A 21,937-nucleotide genomic window follows, 5' to 3' on the forward strand; every position below is an offset into this window, starting at 1 on the left:
CATCCATCTACCCACACATAATAGTCATTGAATGAATGAAAATGAGTGACACCTGGCTGTGTTTGCCTCTGAGCCTCTGTGAGGGCCATTCCGGGTTTACTAAAAGCGCAAATGACTGAGACTTCTTGGGCTTCCCTGGTGGCTCAGATGGTAAAGAATCTGCCTGCAATACAAAAGACCTGTGTTTGATCCTTGGATCAGGAAGATCCCCTGGAGAAGGGACTGGTTACCCACTCCCAAGTATTCTTGCCTGGAAAGTCCCATGGGCAGAGGAGCCTGGCGGGCTACAGTCCATGGGGTTGCAGAGTGGGACACGCCTGAAGCAACCAACACATCACCTCCTCGTTTCAGTTCAGGGTTTGTGACGCAGCACTGGGTGCCCAGCCTGGGCAGGGTAGGCTGTGCAGAGAGGAGCTCAGGCCCTCGGGCCCAGGCGGGGAGGGAGCTCAGATGCACAAACGCGGCCTCGCTGGGGCCCACAGTCTGCTCAGCTTACCTGTCGTTGTCCTGGACTGAAACCAGGAAGCGCAAGAGGTCGGGTGGCTCGCCCGCGGCCCCGGGGCCCGCCTGCCGGCCTGCAGAGCTCACGGTGGGCTCAGGTGCCCTTCCCTTTCCTGCACTCAGGGGTCCTGTCGACCTACGCCATGTGTGTGCTCCAGAGCTCACGGTGGGCTCAGGCGCCCTTCCCTTTCCTGCACTCAGGGGTCCTGTCGACCTACGCCATGTGTGTGCTCCAGAGCTCACGGTGGGCTCAGGCGCCCTTCCCTTTCCTGCACTCAGGGGTCCTGTCGACCTACGCCATGTGTGTGCTCCAGAGCTCACGGTGGGCTCAGGCGCCCTTCCCTTTCCTGCACTCAGGGGTCCTGTCGACCTACGCCATGTGTGTGCTCCAGAGCTCACGGTGGGCTCAGGCGCCCTTCCCTTTCCTGCACTCAGGGGTCCTGTCGACCTACGCCATGTGTGTGCGCTACGACGGCATCGAGGTGGACGACAGCTACTGCGATGCCCTGACCCGGCCCGAGCCCGTCCAGGACTTCTGCGCAGGCAGGGAGTGCCAGCCCAGGTGCCGCCACCAGGCCCCGGGCGGCTGTGTGCGGGGGCGAGGGAGCTGGGGCTCTGTCGTGCCGCGTCCAGGGGGCTGCTCCGTCCTGGGGTCTCTGCTCTGTCCTGGGGCCTCTATCCTGGGGTCTCTATTCCGTCCTTGGGTCTCTGCTCCGTCCTGGGGTCTCTGCTCTGTCCTGGGGCCTCTATCCTGGGGTCTCTGCTCTGTCCTGGGGTCTCTGCTCCATCCCGGAGTGTCTGCTCCGTCCTGGGGTCTCTGCTCCGTCCTGGGGTCTCTGCTCCGTCCTGGGGTCTCTGCTCCATCCCGGGGTGTCTGCTCCGTCCTGGGGTCTCTGCTCCGTCCTGGGGTCTCTGCTCCATCCTGGGGTCTCTATTCCATCCTGGGGGTCTCCGGTCCATCCTGTCTCTTGTCCATCCTGGGGTCTCTGCTCCATCCTGGGGTCTCTGGTCCATCCTGGGGGTCTCTAGTCCATCCTGGGGGTCTCCGGTCCATCCTGTCTCTTGTCCATCCTGGGGTCTCTGCTCCGTCCTGGGGTCTCTGCTCCATCCCGGAGTGTCTGCTCCGTCCTGGGGTCTCTGCTCCGTCCTGGGGTCTCTGGTCCATCCAGGCCTCTGCTCCCTATGTGTCTGCTCCTTTCCGAGAAGCTGGGTGTGCAGTCATGGGGGTCCCCTCTTCCCTTCAGTGGGGCTGGGCACCCCAGGACACTGAGGCAGGACCCCAAGTTGGAGTTAGCAGGAGCGGAAGGCGCTCTGGCTGGAGGGAACCGCGTGGAGTCGCAGCTGGGAGTGGGTGGGGGTCACCGAAGGCTGTGCCCTCCCGAGGCAGGTGGGAGACCAGCAGCTGGAGCGAGTGCTCACGCACCTGCGGTGAGGGCTACCAGTTCCGCATCGTGCGCTGCTGGAAGATGCTCTCGCCCGGCTTCGACAGCTCTGTCTACAGCGACCTGTGTGAGGCTGCCGAGGCCGTGCGGCCCGAGGAGCGCAAGACCTGCCGGGGCCCGGCCTGCGGGCCACAGTGGGAGATGTCCCAGTGGTCTGAGGTGCGCAGGCCAGGGCGGGTGGGGGCCGAGCAGGCCGGGTGGGAGCCGAGCGGGCCGGGTGGGGGCCGAGTGGGCCGGGTGGGAGCCAGGCTGTGTGGGGGCCGTGGGCCGTGGGCTGGGTGGGAGCCGGGCAGGGGTCTGCATGCAGCTAGGGCCGCCGCGAGCCCGCCCTTCCACCGTCTCCCCTCAGTGCACGGCCAAGTGTGGGGAGCGAAGCGTGGTGACCCGGGACATCCGCTGCTCGGAGGACGAGAAGCTGTGTGACCCCAACACCAGGCCTGTGGGGGAGAAGGACTGCACAGGGCCCCCCTGTGACCGCCAGTGGACCGTCTCCGACTGGGGGCCGGTGAGGGCCGGGTGCTCAGGGGGCTGACCCGTGTGACTACGGGGGATCAGAACCTTGAACCAACACAAGCGGTCCCATTGCGATGCCCCCGTTATAAGCTCCCTGCCTGCCTCTCTCTCTTCTCCCACCTGGGTGAGATGCTCAGATGCCCACTGGGCTCCCCTCTGGGTGCTGGGTGCGCAGGGGACTCTTCTGGGGTTTTAGGTGTGTTTTTCATCGAGCCTGCCATCTTTCCGTAATTAGAACAGAGCATGGTATTTAAAACAGTTACCGTGGCAACCCCCCCTCCCCCCACTGCTCTTCTCTCTGGGGAAGGAGGCCCGGGGGCCCTGGGAGGGGGCTCTGCCTCTGACCCCGGGTGCTCCCCCTGCAGTGCAGTGGCAGCTGTGGGCAGGGCCGCATGATCAGACACGTGTACTGCAAGACCAGCGATGGACGGGTCGTGCCCGAGTCTCAGTGCCAGATGGAGACCAAGCCCCTGGCCATCCACCCCTGCGGGGACAAGAACTGCCCCGCCCACTGGCTGGCCCAGGACTGGGAGCGGGTGAGTGCCCCCCACCCGGCGAGCAGGGCCCCTCTGTCTGGGAGAGCGTTTAACTGGTTGAGAGCCAGGTGGCCAGAATGACAGGTTGGCTAAATGAGGAATTAATTGGACATTATGATGCCACAATCCGCTAAACACTAACTTGAAATAGAAAAAAAAAACAAAAAAGGTAAGAAAACCGCTTAAAACTTCCCAGATCTAAATAGTCAATGTTCGGAGAGGCATGCACGGCCGATCCGTTTCCCACGACCCCGTGTTCCCGAGGTGGAAGCCCAGGGTTGGGGGTCCTTGGGCCATACCCACCCTTGGGCCGTGGGCCCTGTGCATCCGCTTGTTCTCGTGACCTCTGGGGACCCGTCAAGGTCACCAGCTTGCCGTTTTCAGACGCATGGTTCCCAACCACACGGCTTTCAACCGCTTGGTTCAGGCAGATTGCTATCCGCTAATTCATCACCAGGCAAATGGTCACTGACCATTTTATTTCACAACAGATGGTTTTTCTGTTAAATTGTTTCTGATCAAATCTGTCTGGGGCCATGTGGTTATCGACCAGCAGGTTCCCAGCCAGTGTGTCATTGATCTTAGCTGTTACCCACTTGCCGTTGACTGAGCCGTTTTCACGGGCATGGCTGTGGGCCCCGTGTTCTGGTCTTCCCGACCTCTGGCCCCTGACCCCTAACCTGTCTGCCCTTGCACCCCAGTGCAACACCACGTGTGGCAGAGGCGTGAAGAAGAGGCTGGTCCTGTGCATGGAGCTGGCCAACGGGAAGCCGCAGACGCGCAGCGGCCCCGAGTGTGGCCTGGCCACGAAGCCCCCTGAGGAGAGCACATGCTTCGAGAGGCCCTGCTTCAAGTGGTACACCAGCCCCTGGTCGGAGGTGAGCCCTCCACTGGCCCTCCTAAGGCCGGGCCTGATCTCTGGTCCTGCCGAAAGACCTCCTCGCCCACCCCGAGTGCCCCTCACGTGCCCCGGCTCAGCCTCCATCAGGTCTTTCCCTCCCTGGAGAGATTGTCAGCGCTTCCACGTGGGCGAGCACGAGGGCTGCCTTCTCCAAGTCCTCCCGGATCTCACCTCTGGGATCTCTGCTGCACTCATCCAGGGCCCTTTTATTGGCCCAGGTCACTTCGGCCTTGCCTTTGGAAGCCTTTCAGTCACGCGCTTGAAAGCCTGTGTGCCTGACACTCACCATGGGGCAGACAGATCCCGAGTGGGAACTGGGAGGGTGGGGAGCCAGAGTCAAGGCAGGGACACAGAATCAGAGAGGCAGAGGGGACGAGAGGACGGTGCACGCCGGGCAGAGGGAAGCCAGGAGGAGTGGCAGTCGCCGGCCTGACTCTGGCCTGTGGGCTCCTTCCTCCGCCTCTGGCTGGAGGGTGGCGTGGAGTGCGGCCTCTCCACTCTCTACAGCCCAGGGGTGCATCTCGGGGCCGTTTTTACTGGTTCCCACGCACCCCCCCTCTCTCCTGGGCTGCATCACCGGACCCCACCCTGAGGCCCCCCTCCACCCGGGGATGCACAGCTTCCGGGGGTTGGGGGGCCAGACGGGGAGGCCCAGACGGGTCTTCGCCCAGGAGCCTGGGGCACGGGGGCAGGGCACCCATCACCCTGATGAGTGGGTGGGCTAGGGGTGACCAGACGGTGGGCAGGAGGATCTCTGCGTCCTTGTCCCTGGCTGGGGTGGGGTTTTTTCCCCCTGTGGCCGCCTCTGCTTGGGTCGGGGGCTTAGTAAGAGTGCATCTTCTGAGCCATCCACCCAGGGTGGAGGAGTGGGTGCCAGGAAAGGCCAGATGTGCGTTCTCTCTGGGGGGTGGGGGATGGCTGCGGGTGCCTTGGGGCATCTCCCCCAAAGGCTGATTGTTGTCTGGCTCCGTCCCCCAGGCTGGGCTGGTTCCCTCAAGCTGGGTGCGGGCATCGAGCTGGAAGCCCTCCCGGTGCCTCTGTGAATAGAACTGGTGGGTGGTGGAGCGGGGTGGTCAGGACTGGAACCCCACCCCCCAACCTCTGCAGACCGAGGGCTCAGGTCCCAAGCCTGGGTGATATGGGGTCACCCACAGCAGGGGGAGCCAGAGGGAACCACCGCCTTTAGGATCTCAGTGGGAGGACAGCGGGGTAACTGGGGTCAGCAGATGGCCCTGGCGTTCTGGGCAGCTTGGCAGGGTTTTCCGAGGGGAACATCTGGACGGGAAGCCGGGGGTGGGGGTGCTGGCTCTGGAAGATGTAGTCGATTGGCCCCCAGCTCTTAACTGGAGCGGGAAGCCAGTCTCTCCCTGGACTGTGGCCCCCTGTGTCCTGAGCCTCCCGCAGCACAGGACACTGGAGAGCTGGAACCAAAGGACCTGCCTCGGGGGAGAGATGAGGGGTCCACGCCCTCACAGGGAAGCTGAGTAGTATGCAGCAGGGGGGCGGGGGCAGCAGCATCTGGTTGCCCGAGCCCCTGAGCATCTGTGTGTCCCGCGTCCATGGAGACTCAGCAACCTGGCAAGAGGAGGAGAGTCCCACTGCTCCTCTGGCTGGGCCCCCGCCCCACCAGGGGCTGTGGTCACACCGTTTCTCCCCGCTCAGTGCACCAAGACGTGTGGGGTGGGCGTGCGGATGCGCGACGTGAAGTGCTACCAGGGCACCGACATCGTCCGGGGCTGTGACCCGCTGGTGAAGCCTGTTGGCAGACAAGCCTGCGACCTGCAGCCTTGCCCAACGGAGCCCCCAGGTGAGGAGGCAGACTCTGAAGCCGTGCCGGGGCCTGAGGGATGCGCAGGCAGTCACCCGGCAGTGTCTCTTGGCTCCAGAGACCAAGGCAGGGAGGGGAGCGAAGTCTCTCTCCGGGAGTGGCCAAGTCCAGCTGGGAGTTGTGGGTGGGAAGGGCGGCAGGTGAGATCTGACTGGAGCCTGTGGCCCTCAGGAGCCAGGCCGAGACCCTCCCTTTTGCAAAGAGCATCTGGCTTCAGAAGATGCGGTGGTGGGGCAAAGGATCAGGGCCTGGACAAACTCATCCAGAGCACCTTCAAGCTGGCCACACAGGGGCAGGGTGGCAAGGGCCTGAAGCAGGCTCTCTGGCTCAGGCACCTGGAAGATGCAGGCATGTCCTAGGCTCTGGGGGGCACTAGGGCCCAGCGATGAGCTCTATTTTGGACCCACTGAGTGGAGGGGACTGGTGGGCCTCCCGGGGATGTTCAGACCTCTGGGGTGAGGTCAGGGCCTCCTCCAAATCCTGGTCCCTGGGTATCCACCTTCCCTGTGAGCGCTTCACATTACTGGTGGGGTCCTGATGTCCCTAGCGAGGGGTACGAGGGAGAGCTCCAGGAGAAGAGGTGGATGGGGCGGGGCAGGGGTCCTGCCGTGTCGTCCCCCCAACCACCCCACCGCCCGCTGATGCGCTGTGGTCCCTTCCGCAGATGACAGCTGCCAGGACCAGCCGGGCACCAACTGTGCCCTGGCCATCAAGGTGAACCTCTGCGGCCACTGGTACTACAGCAAGGCCTGCTGCCGCTCCTGCCGGCCGCCCCACTCCTAGGCCCGGCGGCCGCCCCTCAGAGACCAAGCACCCTGTCCCTGGGGCACAGCAGCCCCTCCATGGACACCCTTCCTGCAGGGCGCCCAGCTGTGAAGACGTGACACTGAGCCCCTGATCTCCCTGGACAGGAGAGCCCCCCTCCCCCGGCGTGCCCGTCGGCCCCCCTCACCCCGGGACAGAGATGCGAGGATGGCTCCCCGCCCCCCAGAGGCCCGGGAGCGCCCCGTCTCCCTGCGGGGCTGCAGGCCCAGGAGACCAGCAGGGGCTGCAGGAGGAGCCTCAGGCCCTGACCCTCCCGGTGATTCCTGCGGGGCACTTGTAATCTTACAACTTAGCATCACTCGCCTGCCCATCCGAAGCTCCTGGCACGGAAGGACCCACCGCACTTTACGCCAGGGAGGGGCGTCTTTCTCACGGCCCCGGGGCCGTGCTGTTGTCCGCCAGCAATCTCTGTATGTTAATAAAGTGATCGTATTTATGGCGGCATCGTGGGCTGTCCGGGGCTCTGAGAGGAGGGCCGGGGCGTCTTCTGGGCTCACCGCTCCGGGAAGGTCTGATGCAGCCTCGGGTCCGGGACCAGGTCTGGGACCAGGGCTGGGTCTGGTTCTGAGGCTGGGACCGGGTCTGGGACTGGGGTTGGGGCTGGGTCTGGGTCCAGGACCAGGTCTGGGTCCAGGGCCGGGTCTGGTTCTGAGGCTGGGACCAGGTCCGGGACAGGTTGGGGCTGGGTCTGGGTCCAGGACCAGGTCTGGGTCCAGGGCCGGGTCTGGTTCTGAGGCTGGGACCGGGTCCGGGACAGGTTGGGGCTGGGTCTGGGTCCAGGACCAGGTCTGGGTCCAGGGCCAGGTCTGGTTCTGAGGCTGGGACTGGGTCCGGGACTGGGGTTGGGGCTGGGTCTGGGTCCGGGGCCGGGTCTGGTTCTGAGGCTGGGTCTGGGGCTGGGACCGGGTCCAGGTCTGGGACTGGGTCCTGGGCCAGGTCTGGGTCGGGCTGGGGCTGAGGGCGGCTAGGGCTGGACTACAGTGTCTCCCTGAGGAATGACATTTGGGGAAAGCAGACAGAAAAAAGGTGACAAATGAGTGAGCGCCTGCAGGGAGGGGGCTCAGGGGGCTTTGGACTCGGGTGCTGGAGTCAGAACTGAGCCAGTCTTGTGCCTCCCGACTGCTGCAGGGCCTGGGGGTCTGCAGGGCCCAAGGGACCGCCCCACCCTGGGGGGAAAGTTCCCACCTTGGGGTGCGCTGGGAAGAACACAAGGGGCGAGGCAGGCAGGATGGTGGGCACAGTGCGGGCCCACGTGGGGGGCTCAGGAAACAGTCCTCATTACTGCTGCCGGGCCTCTTAGACGAGCCACTTCATCTGGACTGGCGGGTGCTGGGACACCGGCGGGCTTCCCAGAGGAGGTGATGTTTCGGCCGGTCCAGCCTCAGGAGTGACTGTACAGCCTCCAGGGAGAGGGGTGGGTGTGTACGATGCTGAAAGCACCTTGGTTTGGCTGCAGAGGCGGAGGGAGGGTCTGGCTGTCCACCAGCTGAGGGACAGTGAGCCGGTCCTGGGCGCATATGCCACGGGGAGGGTCTCCGTCGGGGGCAGGGACTGGGGAGGTGAGTGGCTGTCAGGCTGTTTCGCTGGGATGCAGAGCCTTCTGTCCCCAGAACCGGATCACAGCAGGTGGGCTGCGGTGCTTAGGACAGCGTCAGAGTTGGGTCCGTGGCCGTGAAGGTGGAGGCCTGTGGGGTGGGCTCCCTCAAGGTCAGCAGCTCGGTTCCAGCGGAGGTGGGATCACGGCAATCCAGGGGCGCAGGGCTCCCTGACACACCCCACCATCACGCCCAGTCCCTCTCCGCCTTGCTCCTCCTCCCCACTGCCCCTTCCTCCTCTCCTGATAACTCCCCATCCCCCAGCACTTGTTGTGTGCATCCCGTGGGTCGGGTTCTGTGCCCAAAGCGTCCCCAGCACCTCCTCTGGCCCTCCTAAGAGCTCCGTGACGCAGTGTTATTGCCGCCCATCGTGTGGACGGTGAGACCGAGGCCCACAGAGGCCACAGCGACTCACCCCCCAACCCACTCTCCAGGAACTCAGGGTTTTTAGGCCAGTGGTTTCCAATCTTGGAAGATCGATACAGCCACCCCAGGAAAGTCAAAATCCAATGCGGCTGCGACCAGGACCAGCCCCTCTGGGCAGAGCCTTGACCCCTGGGGCTGGACGGGAAGGGAGGGCCCACTCTGTCTGGGTTGGGCTGGATGTGGCCCCTCCCAGGAAGCTCAGGAGAGGGGTCTGGGTCGGCCTGGAGTCCCAGGCGGATCAAAGACAGCACGTGAGGTGTCGGAGAGGAGTTTTATTGGCTCTCAATTCTGTCGGGGAGCGGGCAGCTCCCCCAGTCTCCACGGCAGAGCTGAGGGAGAGCTTGGATGGGTGTGTGTGTGTTGATGATGTCAGATGGATCTAGGAATCTATACAGAGGCCAGAGACCAGAAAAGGAAACAGGAGACCACGCAGAACAGCCACGGGAAGTGCCACCTCCGGACCCTTCCCCCACCCCTCCCTCCCCACCCCCACCCCTCCCTCCCCACCCCCACCCCCAGCCAATACATCAGAAATGAACTCGTGGGGTTTGACAAAGGGACGGGAAGCTTGGGCATGAATCCGTTAGCGAGTCCAAACTGAGGCAGGAAGCAAAGGGAAGAAGAGGGGAAAAAAAATCGAGAATGCCCAAAATAGTAAGTCTTCCTAACTCTGCTCACGTCCAGAGTCACAGCTCTGCAGCGCTTTCAAGAGAGAGTGAGCTGTGGTGCCCACACCAGGGGGAAGCCGCTGGCCCCAGAGCTTGTCTTCCGGGAAGCCCGCTTGGCTGGGGAGCTTGGTCCATCTTCTTGGGCAGACGGGGGCTGCCCTACGGGGGTGCTGGGGGGCGCTCCATGGCGGGGCCCAGAGGCAGAGAGAGAGGGCGCGAGAGCGGGCCCAGGAGAAGACAGGGGCTCTGGGGGCCAGGCTGCAGAGAAAGGAGACAGGGCCTCTGAGTCGGGGGCTGTGTCCCCCACGGTAGGTGCCCCTGGGCTTGGGGCAGCTCTCTCACTGGGTGGAGGGAGGAGCCGCTAGGCCTGAGGGGGCCTGATGGGGGCTGAACTCAGCTGTCCTCGCCTGGGGGGCCGGGGTGCTGGGGGCTGACGCAGGGAAGGGCAGCCTGAGGCCTTGCTCCCAGGTCTTCCTGAGACCCACCAGGTGGGAGGGCGTGGGCCTGTCCCCCTGTGGACCTGAGGGCATGTCTCAGGTCCCACGGGGCATCAGTGGGTCTTTCCGCCTCTAGTGCGAGGCTCTGTCTGCCCGACCATATCAGGGCTGAGTAGTGGGCTGCGTGTTTTACTTCTGAAGCGGGAGGATTGGCACAGGGCCTCCTCCCCACTCCATTTTCACCAAAAAGCCAGTTGGGGCTGCACCTTCCGAGAAACCCCCTTTTCTCTGGGCATCAGCGGGGAGGTGGGCTCAAGCAGGGTCTCAGCTTCCCTGGAAGCCGGGCTGTCTGGGGGTGGGGGAGACAGGAGACTTGGCCCCCAAGGCTTGAGCTGCAGGACCCCAAGCCTAGTGGCCACCACCTCATCCTTGGACATGTAGGTAGACCGAGACCCAGGGACGGAGGGGCGTGGCCAGGCCGAGCGGCAGAGGCGGCCGCGACAGAGGCCCCGGCCCCCCGCCCCGGCCCCCGGCCCCTTGCTGACGGCAGCCCTGGCATCCGCAGCCCAGTGTCTGCACCCCGGAGCCCCACCTCACTCTGCAGCTGGGGCACCTGGGGGCCCCACCCGCGCCCGCATCACGCCTGCCTCCCTGCAGACCCAGGCCCCGGCGGCTACTGCCTGGGGCGGCCCCACCAGCCTTCACTGGGTCTGAGCCCTGCACGGAGCCCCGAAGTGTCTGTGATGACAGGCACGCGAGGATCGCTGGGTTCGGGGCCCGGGGCCAGGCGGGGACCCCCCACCATGGTCTCAGGCTCTGCTGGGGGCCGGGGGTGCGCTCAGACGTCGGTGCTGACGCTGCGGCTGCGGGAGAAGGCCTCTCGCATGGCTGAGAGGCGGTTGGGGTTGAGCGCCTGCAGCCCCCCGAAGCCCCCAGGCGGCGGCCCCACGTCCTCCTGGCTGATGCTCCTATAGGCCACGCGCTCCCCCCCGTTGCTGACGCCCTCGTCCTCCGGCTCCTGCAGGAAGAAGGCGGGCGGCTCGGAGCGGGAGCAGCTGCGGCAGAGGGCGCGGGCCTGCGGGGACCTCTGGCTGAAGGCGGCGGCCGGGCAGAGCGCCGGCCCGTTGCTCAGCACCAGGTTCCGGTTGGAGTGCAGCGGCGGCAGGCGCGAGTGCACCGCGAAGTCCGGCTCCTCCTCGTCCTCCTCCGACTCGTCTTTCTTGCAGCAGTAGTACTGTGGGCAGAGGGCCGCCGTGACCCCCGGCCCCCACGCGGGCCCGGGAGGGCCTAGTACAGTAGGCAGAGGGCCGCCGTGGCCCCCGGCCCCCACGCGGGCCCGGGAGGGCCTAGTACAGTAGGCAGAGGGCCGCCGTGGCCCCCGGCCCCCACGCGGGCCCAGGAGGGCGCTGGGATGCCCCCACGTCATACACCCATGTCCCCATCTCGACCACGGAGGGGAGCTCGAGCCCAGGTGCCCCGGACTCCTGGCATCCCTAAAGGAGGGGTTCTCTCATTTCACCCCTTCCCTGGTGGCTCAGCTGCTAAAGAATCCACCTGCGATGCAGGAGACCTGGGTTGGGATGATCCTCTGGAGAAGGGAAAGACTACCCACTCTAGTATTCTGGCCTGGAGAATTCCAGGGACTGTACAGTCCAAGGGGTCGCGAAGAGTCGGACACGACTGAGCGACTTTCACTCACTTTCACTCATTTCGCCCCACAGCAACCACGGGGCAGGGGCAGGGACCAAGTCCCATCTGCAGGTGGGGACGCTGAGGCCCAGGGGGCCGGGGATCAGGCAGCCTGCCGGCGGCAGAGCTGGCCCCAGTGTAGCCCAAGGGGGCCGGGCTGCACACGCGGCTTGCCCTGCGCACGTGGCTTCTCCTCTCATGAAGACACAGGGCCCAGCACAGCTGTTGAGGGTGGGCACGGCAGGGAGGCGCGGCCCGAGGGCTCACCACTGTGCCCCTCCAGGCAGCTGTGTGATGTCGGCTAAGGCCCTCACCCTGTCCAAACCTCTGCAGCTTCGCCTCGCAGGGAGTCTGGGAAGCTACCACTGAGCCCTCACACGTGGAGGCTGGGCAGGGCTGGCTGCCTTGCACCTTCTTGGAGGCCTGGCCCTGGGGGGGCCCTGCCCTCTGCAGGGCCCCGCTCTGGGCTCCGCTCCCCACCGCACCCCCACGCCCCCGAGTACCTGGAGCCGGCAGTAGCACAGAACCGCGATGATGCAGAGCAGAATCACAGTCGCCAAGATGCCGCCGGTGATGACCACTGTCCCGGCTGTCATTCGCCCCCTTCTCCATCAGCGGCCTGCAACACACCCCGCCACCTTCACCGCCGGCTCATCGCAGGAGCCTCTCCTAGGTTAGGACACCAAGCAAGTGCTCCAAACGGGAAAACAAACACCCCTGGGCCGGCAGGAGGCAGGGGCTCGGGGCGGGAGGGACCCCTGCCCCTGCCAGCACTTCCCGCGTCTGCAGGAGGGGAAGCCAGCAGCACACACCCCCGCTCTACGTGAGCGCTCAGCCTGGCACACCTGCAGCTCGGGCGAATGGCTCGTGCACATGTGTGTGCGTGCGTGCTCAGTCGCTTCAGTCCTGTCCAACTCTTTGTGACCCCACGGGCTCTAGCCCGCCAGGCTCCTCTGTCCATGGGATTCTCCAGGCAAGAATACTGGAGTGGGTTGCCATGCCCTCCTACAGGGCATCTTCCCAATCCAGGGATCGAACTGGCGTCTCTGACATCTCGTCCTGGGAGGCAGGTTCCTCACCACTGGCACCACCTGGGAAGCCTAGACGACCAGCTCATGTGTTTAAAAATTGACCCCAGTGCAGTCAGGCTGAATGTACGCTTTTGTAACCTGCTTTATCACCTAACCAGCTCACCCTCATTTTTCTTTATCATTAAATTTTCTTCTGCAACATAATTTTGAACCATATTCCATTTTATAACATAAATGATCCCTTTCCTTTAAAATATCCAAATTATACATCACATAAAATTTACCATCTTAACCATTTTTAAATGTCCGGGTCAGTAGTGTTAAGCGTATTCAAACGGTCTGCAACCGATTTTCAAAAGTTTTTCATCTTTCAAAACTGAAAAACAACTCCCTTTTTATATTTAGGCTGTTGACATTAAAAAATTCTTAAGGGACTTCCCCGGTGGCCCAGTGGTTAAGACTCCACCCTGCCAGTGCAGGGGCGAGGGTTTGATCACGGGTCGGGGAATTAAGGGCTTCCCTGGTGGCTCAGTAGATAAAGAATTTGCCAGAGATTCTGGCTTCAATTCCTGGGTTGGGAAGAAGCTCTGGAGAAGGACATGGCAACCCACACCAGTATCCTTGCCTGGAGAATCCCCAAGGACAGAGAAGCCTGGCGGGCTACAGTCCATGGGGTGGTAAAGAGTCAGACACGACTGAAGCAACTTAACCTGTGGGTCGTGTAAATATTCCCACTGTGGCCCATTCCAGGTCACCGAGGTTTGACAAGGGGCTTTGCTGAGTACACCCTGTCTCAAACTCCCAATCCCTTCCATTCCCCTCACCCCAGGGAATAGCATGGAAGGAGCAACTGAGTTCCTTAAAGGAAATCCCAGAGCACATCAGTTTATTTATAAACACTTCAGCGCAGACTCTGACAAGTGAGGACCTTCGAAAAGCCTCCGCTCATCTCCAAGATGCTTTCCCACAGTCACTTGTTCAAATCCAGATCCAGTTGTGTTTGGCTCTTTTGACTGTTGTTCCCCTTCATACCCGCTCCCTGCAGGTTGTTTACAGAAGAAACTGGGTCATTCATCTCACAGAATTCTCCATGTACGAGAACGGGCTTGCAGTTCCTCCAGCATTTCCCGTGTTCCTCTGTCATGGTTCTGCCCTCTAAATTGGCTTCCCACCACTCCACCTTCAGGGCCCCAGGACCGCTGTTCCTCTCATCGCAATGTTGGGATGAGCCCAGGCGTTCAGCTGCCCAGGCCTCCCCGCCGGCTCCTCCTTATTCTTTCAGCAGCGGCTGGGAATCCCTGAGGGATCTGTTGTCTCGTTAGGAGTTGCAGACAGAGACTGTTCGGAGGCTATCACCTGTCCTGCGTGTATCAGCTCCGACTCTTCTCTAAAGAATCTTCCCTATTACGTAGCCGGTAATATCAACAGACTGTCTGCAGAGGAAAAGCATAGATGCTCAGCTTGTAAATTTTTCAGTTTTCAGAACAAGTTGGCACCCTGTGAGGGCCATGGCTGTTTCGCCATCTTATTCTCACTGGTTTATATGTATTTGATGCGTTTCAATGCCCTGCAGTCATTCTTCTTTTTGACGTTTAAGTGATCTCACTGGGACCACGGGCTTGGCCTCCACGTGGGCTCCAGTGTCATTTTGATGGTGGTGGTTTAGTCGCTGAGTCGTGTTCGACTCTTTTGCGACCCCATGGACCGTAGCCCGCCAGGCTCCTCTATCCATGGAATTCACCAGGCAAGAATACTAGAGTGGGTTGCCGTTTCCTTCTCCATGGGTTCTTCCCCACTCAGGAATCAAACCTGGGTCTCCTGCATTGTAGGCAGATTCTTTACCGACTGAGCCACCAGGGAAGCCCCAAAGTTAGTTTCGTGGGACCCCGCTAACCCTTCATGGCACGTTGCTTTCAGGCATAAGATGTCCCAGTTCTTGCTGCAGTCCTGGGACGCTTGGCTCTCTTGCTGGGGGAAGTGGTTCTAGAAACCACAGTCTGGGCCCTAGAGGTGTTAGTTGCTTCTGGCTTTGCAATGGTTCTGGGCTTTTTCAGTGGCCAGATCTAGGAAAGACTTTTTTTTTTAAGGGAGAGAAAAAATGAACATGAGTTTATACTGATATTTCCACTTAAAATTAGACATGAAGGAGGTTTTTCCATGTTAAAATATGATGTCTATGTGACTTTTACAGTGCAAATTTTATTTCCTCATAACATATACTTCATTACTTACTTGCTTTTTCCCATTTAAAAGTATCCTTACCAATGTTTTTACTAACAAGCTTACTGAACGGAATCTGGTATTTGTTATTCTTTTTGTTTTTGTCCCCTTAGGGATGTGAAGTAAAAAGACTGTTTCAAAGTCACTTGAAATAATTCTTAGTATGCTCTTTCCCCCCCCCCACCACCTCAATATTTAGGGTCATTTATTTCAGTTAGTTTTTACTGTCTTAAAACACACACACACACACACACACACACTGATTTAGTGTGGAACCTAAAAGTAGCTTAGCTTTTTTTTTTTTTTTTAAAGGTGGCTTTAGTATTTTAAAGTCTTTACTGAATTTGTTACAATATTGCTCCTAGTTTTTTTGGTTTTCCGGCTGTGAGGCATGTGGAGTCTTAGCTCTCCGACCAGGGATGGAACTGCAACCCCCTGCTTGGAAAGTGAAAGTGTCAGTCACTCAGTCGTGTCCGACACTTTGCAGCCCCCATGGACTGTAGCCCGCCAGGCTCCTCTGTCCATGAGATTCTCCAGGCAAGAACACTGGAGTGGGTTGCCATTCCCTTCTCCAGGGGATCTTCCCGACCCAGAGGTCAGACCCGGGTCTCCTGCACTGCAGGAGGCTTCATCAGCGTCTGAGCCACTGGGGAGCCCTGCCTGCCTTGGAAGGGGACGTCCTCATTAACCACTGGGCCTCCGGGGAGTCGCCGGTTTGCTTTTTTCACTGTAGAAAACATTTGGTTCCAAAGTCAAAAGCATAAAACCAGGTGCATTCAGAGAGGTCCTGCTTCCTCCCTGCTCTGTCCTGACTGACGGTTTCACTGAGTTCTGGGTTTGCCCTCCTGTGGCTTCTTTCCAAAAAGGTAAGCAAATATAGATTTCCGTCCCCCTCCTAAACGAAAGTGACACTCTGTCTGCACCCTCCGCACCTTCGCTGGTTACGGAGACGTCTCTCCCCAGATGCCCCAGGTTCTTCTAGATGAGAGACTGTCTGCGGGGATCCCCGGCATGGGCCCCACCACGTGGAGGGGCCCCGCTCGCTCAGCCAGGCCCCGCGGGCCAGGAGCTGCATTACTTCCCAGGTTCCTAGGAACGCGCAGTGAAGAGTTTCGTGGTGTGCACGTTTCTAAAGTTGCTGATAAGCCTTGCCAAAGACTTGCTGGAATTTGGGCTGATTTTTCTTCTTCCAGGAATGTGTGAGAAGAACTGACAGACGGGGCTTTCGTAGGGAGACTCAGTGGGTCTGGCAGTCGGAGGGTCAGGGGTGAGGGGACCTGAGCCCCGCGTGGCGAGGCTGAAGGCTCGGGGGTTCCCCGTAGGCTCATCTGCAGGGTCAGGTAGCCTGGCAGGGAGCAGCTGGGCAGGGGCGCCGTGGACCCCAGTCCACAGACGGAGGAGGATGTGGACGTGTCCGTGGGGTCGGGCCCAGCCAGCGCTGTGTGTCAGAGACCACGGGGGGAGGGGCCCCCAGACCCCGAGCAGACAGACAGAGGGACAGAAAGGTAGATCCAGACAGGCCCGGAGCAGCAAGACAAGAAGACCCAGACTCAGAGACAGCTCCAAATTCAGACAGACAGAAGTGTAGACAGGCAGGTCCAGACAGCTGGGCCCATGGGGCCCGGTCAGGAAGACACAGCGCAGGCCACACAGATGAAGCAGCAGCCCCAGGGACCCTGCATTCCTGGGCACCCTGCCGGGCAGTTCCAACCTCCCTTGGCCCCCAGGGTGGCTGAGGCCAGCTGGCCCACCAGCCCTGCCAAGGGTCAGGCCGACTGGGGCCTGATCCAGGGAGCTGGGTGTGCAGAGGCGGCGGCCAGCGGGGGATGGGGCCAGGGGCCAGGCCTGCTGTCCACGTGCGCTGCACGCCCTTCACGGATGTGAGGCAAAGCGAAGCAAGCAGCTGCCGGCGAAGCACCGGACCCCACGTGCCCACACACTGCCCTCCGGGGACTCACAGGGCACGGCTCATCTCAGCCTGACCCTGGGGTGGCCAGACAGCAGGCAGTGGAAGGGGCCCCGGCGGCCCTCCCTGGCCTCCCGGGGGGTCGTGGGGGGTAGCAGAGGCACTGGGACCCCAAATTTGCCGATGAAGAGACTGAGGTTCAGACTTGGCCAAAGTCAGTCCCGCTGGCTAAGCCAAAGCCCAGCCCCCATCAGTTCACGGATGTGAAGCACGCGTGTCGTTTCCAGTTAACGGGCCCATCACAGCTGAAGGCCACGGGGGACCCACTCCCTGCCGCAGGGAACCCAGGGCCTCCTGGGCCCAGAGGGTCCCACAGCCTCGTGCCCAATGCTGCTGCCCCTCTGGACACCGCTTGCCAGGCACGGGGTGGAAAGGACTCCCCCCACCCCAGCTGGGCCAGCCCTCTTCTGTCTCCCAGGAAACAGAACCGGGGCCTGGAGACTGGCCAGTCCCTACTCCCTTGGCCCTGGGTGGAGACACGGGTGCCCAGGCTGCAGCAGGGCAGCCTGAGTGTGGAGCCAGAGGAGCTGGTCCACGGGAAGACAGGACGGAGAGCCGGCTGTGGGCCGGTGTACAGGCCCCCAGCCCTCCCTGGGGCCCACGGGGTGACTCGCTGTGAATACACTGCCTCGTGTGTGTCTCTGCTACTTGCATCCCAGAAAGCTCGTCATGGTCCTGCCTCGTGGACAAGGGGACTCGCCGGGCAGGAGAGAGGTCTGGCAGGCAGGACAGGCATGAAACCAGACCCCGCCCCGGCACGTAAGCTGCTCCCCGTGTGGCCCCGTCTCCTGCCAGTTGCAAGGACAGGGCTCCAAATGCCTCCTTTTCTCTGGGCCTCAGTCTCCTCCTCTGCAGAATGGGAGCGCATGGAGGATTCCGCCAGACGGCAGGTGTGCTGCACTCAGACGCACCTCCCTCTCCACATCTGAACTTTCCACCGGGTTCCCGAGGGCGTGGCCACACAGCCTCCTCCCAGGTCTGACACAGATGGCCCCTCGGTCTTCCTGGCTCTGAGTGGGGGATCCCCAGTGGCGGGCAGCCTGGCGGTGTGATGGGAGGGTGCTGGCACAGGCCAGGCGCCCAGGGCTGTCAGCAGCCGTGGCTCCGACACCCCCGCCCCGTCCAGCTGGAGCGCCTCAGCCTCACTCTGCAGACATGGGCATGCCGAGGAGCAGCAACGCCCGAGCCAGGCGCTGGTCCCAGGACCAGACCCGGCAGCAGGTGCCCACGTGCACCCCCGGCAGCTTTGCTTACGCCCCAGCCCGACATCAGCCCCTGAGAGTGACGTGGCTTCCTCTCCCCCACCCTCCAGCCGCCCCTCTGCCCTCACCCGGCCCCACCCCAAGGTGCTCTCCCCTCTGCCTCTGCAGGCTTTGCCCTGCCATCAGCGCTCAGAACACGCCTCCTCCTCCAGGAAGCCTTCCTGGACTTCTCAAAGCAAGTCACAGAACCTCGGATGCCAGTGCTTCAAGGACCACGTCCCACACCTCTGTTTAACGGGTGAGGTAGGAGGAGACCAAGGCCAGTGCAGGGGTAGTGACGGGGTGGGGGGCACACTCGGGACCTCACGCAGCAAGTCAGGGGAAGAACAGCAGCCAGAGGCCCTTTCCCCAAGGCCCAGGCCTTGCTGAGCTGTTGCTTTCCCGCTCTCCTTCCTGCTCTGGGGACTCTGCCCAGCAGGACACCGAGCAGTCTGAGGGGCCCTTGTCCTGCCCACGAGGGCGGGCAGCCAGGTCGGGGAGCACCCTGCCATATGCTCACGGGGAACCTGGGTCACAGGCTGCCCTCTGGGCCTCGGAGTCCTCCGTAGTCTCCTCTGTAGTGTGGGTACAGAAGGAGGTAGAGAACCGACTCCGGTCAGCTCTGGACCTCAAGAATCTAGGTGTGCGTCCTTAACCGGCCCTGCCTGTGAGGGGTCCGGATAACTGAGATGTACAAGTTTCAGGATCACGAATGTGAAAACGTGGAGCTGCTGATTCAAGCATATCAGGATGCAAACCCCTGCAGGGCTGCAAATGCTTGACACACTCGCCTGGGAGCTTAGAGGGAAACTGGGCTGACCCAGGAATGGCTGAGTACCCCGGAGACCAGCAGACGGCTTTGGGGCTCAGGGGGTGCTATTGTGTCGGGGAACCATGGGGGGCTTCCTGGAGGAGGAGGCTTCTGAGCCATCCCGGAAGGATGGCTATCTGATGGGCCGGGCTGGGAGAGGACGGTGAGGGACAGAGAGGGGCCACGGGTCCAGTGACAGCCTGGGGGAGCTGCCCGCCACCGCCGCACCTCCTCCAGCCCCCACCCCCACCCCAAGTCTCTTTGCAACGCCCGACTGCCCGCCAAGACGATTTGGCCAGGATTGCGCTGAATTGTTAATCTGCCCCCTGGGACCATAAACGGTTTTAAAGCTTTATAAACGGCTTTGCTTCCCGGTCCCGTCCCCGGCTTTTACAGGGACAAGTTGAGAGAGGGGGGCCCCCTCTGGGCACCCACAGCCCCGAAGTCTGTGGAGGGGGGCTGGGCGGGCCGCAGCCCCCTCCCCACAGCCCGTCTCCAGGGAGCCGCTGCTCTGCGGGCTCTGGTTGTCTCCTGCGGGTGTGACGACGAGGGAGTGGAGGTGGGAGCAGGAAACGCCTGGCGGCAGAGCCAGACGCCCTCACCTGCCTCCCGCCACCGGCCCCAGAGCCCCTCCCCTGGCAGAAGATCCCCGGGTGGCTTCCATCTGGACCACATGGTCCGCCCCATTTCAGACCCTCCGAGTCTTCTCTGTTCCCCTAGCTCCATCCCACCCCTCCCTGTCCTGAAGACCAAGGACTGAGCCTCCTCAGTCTGTCTTGTAGGCAGCGCCCCCCTCCCCACCCGCCAGGCCCCGCCTGCTGCAGGGCACACAGCAGTGCCTCCTGAAGGCTCAGTCTGCCGCTTTCAGGAGCCAAGGAGAAGCCCAGCCCTGCACCCCCCGCACTGGCCGGGCCTCTGGCTCAACCCATCCAGCCACTTCTGGGACCAGACCCTGGGCAGCCTGCAGAGGCCCAGGCCTCAGTGGGTCTAAGTGGGGCCCTGGAATCCGCCTGTTTCGCTAGTAGCACCTGAGACCAAACAGCGATGGTGCTGCTCCTTTCTAGACCGGGAGCCAAGGCTGGGGCGGCGGGCAGAGGGCAGAGCATGGCTGGGGACCCGGGTCTGCCACCCCCTGCCAGCCTCTCCCCACCCTGGTGTCTGGTCCATGGCTTTCCCTCCACAGCATCTGTCTGGTTCCTGGGAGCCCAAGGGCCCCGCCGTCCGCGAGCGGGAGCGGCCGGAGTTCCTGTCTAGACCTCCTCCACATTTGGCCCTAATTTCACGCTCCGTGGGCTCCCAGATTCCTGCGTTTGGTAATAAATAGACGGTGAAGCGCTCCGCATCGCTGCGGCCGGTCTTGGAGATCTTACCCAGAGCCTGGCTGGGGGTGGGGGTGGGTGGTTGGAGCGGCCTGGAGCCTGGAGAGGCTGTGCCCAACCGCACCTGGAATGGCCCCCTGTGCCCCCCTCCCTACCCCCAAGCTCCATCCTCAGCCAGATCAGCCCAGCCTGGAGAGCACCTGGGCCAGCTGGGAACCAGGACCTAGTGAGCCGGGCCTGTGCCCACCCTGGGTCCCAAGGCCGGAGGATGCCTGCAGCATCGGGCCTTGGTACTGCCAGGTGGGCTGGGGCCAGGTTACCGGTGTCCAGAAAATACTGTGGATGCCTCGGGCTGGTTGGCTTTGTGGTCTGGACTCCTCCAGGGGCCCAAGAGCACAGGGGCTGTCCCATTTTGCCAGCCGTTTCTGGGGTTCACGAATGTCCAGAAGATCTCCCCATAACCCTGCTGCCTCTTGGGGTGAGCAATGCAAGAGCAGGGCCCTGCCCATGGTCCATGGCTCTGCTGCCCAGCACAGAGCAGGATGCCTGGCAGGGACTCAGGGGCTCTGACTGTGAATGAAAGACCTGCCAGGCTCCTCGAACTTCTGCAGGAGGAACCAGAATTTCCTAGTGGGATCCCGGCAGAGCTCCAGAGTGGGGTGGGGAGGGAGACTGGGGTGCCATGGGGAGCCACTCCTCCGGGTCTCAGCTCAACATCGTCAGGGCTCAGGAGGACATCAGTGACCACCGCATCCACGCATTGATCTCACCCCCGGCTCCCCCAGGGTGGACCGCAGGACACACCCCTCTCCCGGGCCACGTGGGAAGCAGGGCTCAGATGCATCTCTCTGCACAATCACCCCACTCGCATTTCCCAGGGGTCCACTGAGGCTGGAGGACTGAGTCAACCCACCATGAAAGAGGAAAACCCAATCAGATGGACACCCCGTTTTTGTGGCCCTGCTCGCCTGCTGGGGATACAGCTGCAGCTGAGGAAAGAGGCCGGTGGCTCTGCAGTCCAGGAGGAGAGCCTTCAGGGTGGACCCCAGGGCCTGGTGGCTGGGGAACTGTGGGCAGCAGGGGTTTGCCACACATGAGTGGGCCGGGTGGCCCGGCTTCCCCACTGCCTGGGCACCCCCAGCTGGGTGGCCTTCCTGGCCCCTCTGGCGTGGTCCCCAGGTGGGCGCTGCCCCAGGGAGCAGCAGGAGGCGCCCCTCCTGGCCTCCGTTAAGGAGCTGCACCAACAGTGCCCGGGGTCTCCCCGGCCTTTGGGACAGTGGGTGGTGCCGGCGGTGGGGGGGTGCCTAGTCGTCCTGGTGGGAGGCCTGGCCTAGAGGGTCCTCTTGTGAGGCCGGCGTTCAGAATCTACTGCAAAATTAAAGCCTGAGTTGTGATTGCTGCTGTCCAGCCCGGAGCCCCTGCCTCCCCCCACTGCCCAGCTCATCTAGAGGAGCAGAAATTCAGGGTGCACGCGCTGAGGACTGTGGTCAAAGGAAGCTGGACCCCTGGCTCCGTGGGGGCCGGCCTGGGGGTGTGAAAGGCTGTGAACACATCGCCGCCTGCTCACCGTGCCGATGGGTGGCTGTGCCCCTGAGGGGGAGCCTGGCTCAGGGTCACCCTGACGTCTGCACAGAGGGAGGGCCACAGGCCAGCGACCCTGAACTGTGTCTCTGGGCCCCCAGGTGGCGGCAGGAATCGGGAGGTGGGTGGGGGGGAGGAGGGCGAGCCCCCAGCTGGAGGTTGAGCTCAGCAGCACCCAGACCTCACCGGCCTGCCCTTCTCGTGGCCTGAGAGAGTCTGCATGCTGTGGAGACGCTCACAGTTCAGGCCCATCTCTCTGGTGGGCCCCCCAGCTGTTGATGTCAGCGACGTTAACACAGCAGAGAGGCTGTGGGGGTGTCCCAGGACCTGGCATTCCTGCCCATGCCACCCCCTTGGGGCTCCTGAACCTAAGTCTGGGCAGGTCCTGGCATAAGCACAGGGTCCTG

General features: G+C 62.4%; 2 protein-coding genes across 5 annotated transcripts in view; one reads left to right on the forward strand and one right to left on the reverse strand.

The window, feature by feature from the left end:
• The window catches only part of ADAMTSL2 (ADAMTS like 2), a 34,320-nt gene extending 27,334 nt beyond the window's left edge, over window positions 1-6,986 (forward strand). For all 4 annotated transcript variants that reach the window (XM_044926510.2, XM_025262391.3, XM_044926512.2 and 1 more), the window contains exons 13-19: window positions 937-1,063; window positions 1,889-2,102; window positions 2,293-2,448; window positions 2,822-2,992; window positions 3,694-3,870; window positions 5,556-5,700; window positions 6,386-6,986. In XM_044926510.2, the coding sequence (XP_044782445.1) occupies window positions 937-1,063; window positions 1,889-2,102; window positions 2,293-2,448; window positions 2,822-2,992; window positions 3,694-3,870; window positions 5,556-5,700; window positions 6,386-6,504 (1,109 nt within the window). In that variant the 3' untranslated portion in view covers window positions 6,505-6,986. The remainder of the gene's footprint in view (window positions 1-936; window positions 1,064-1,888; window positions 2,103-2,292; window positions 2,449-2,821; window positions 2,993-3,693; window positions 3,871-5,555; window positions 5,701-6,385) is intronic.
• A 1,838-nt stretch (window positions 6,987-8,824) lies between these two features.
• The window catches only part of FAM163B (family with sequence similarity 163 member B), a 29,428-nt gene continuing 16,315 nt past the window's right edge, over window positions 8,825-21,937 (reverse strand). Inside the window, exons 2-3 of the mRNA XM_006062469.3 lie at window positions 11,865-11,980; window positions 8,825-10,906 (exon numbers count right to left, since the gene is read on the reverse strand). Coding sequence (XP_006062531.1) covers window positions 10,511-10,906; window positions 11,865-11,957 — 489 coding nt within the window. The 5' untranslated portion in view covers window positions 11,958-11,980 and the 3' untranslated portion in view covers window positions 8,825-10,510. The remainder of the gene's footprint in view (window positions 10,907-11,864; window positions 11,981-21,937) is intronic.

Source organism: Bubalus bubalis, chromosome 12 (genome assembly GCF_019923935.1).
Source record: "Bubalus bubalis isolate 160015118507 breed Murrah chromosome 12, NDDB_SH_1, whole genome shotgun sequence".
Lineage (NCBI taxonomy): Eukaryota > Metazoa > Chordata > Mammalia > Artiodactyla > Bovidae > Bubalus > Bubalus bubalis.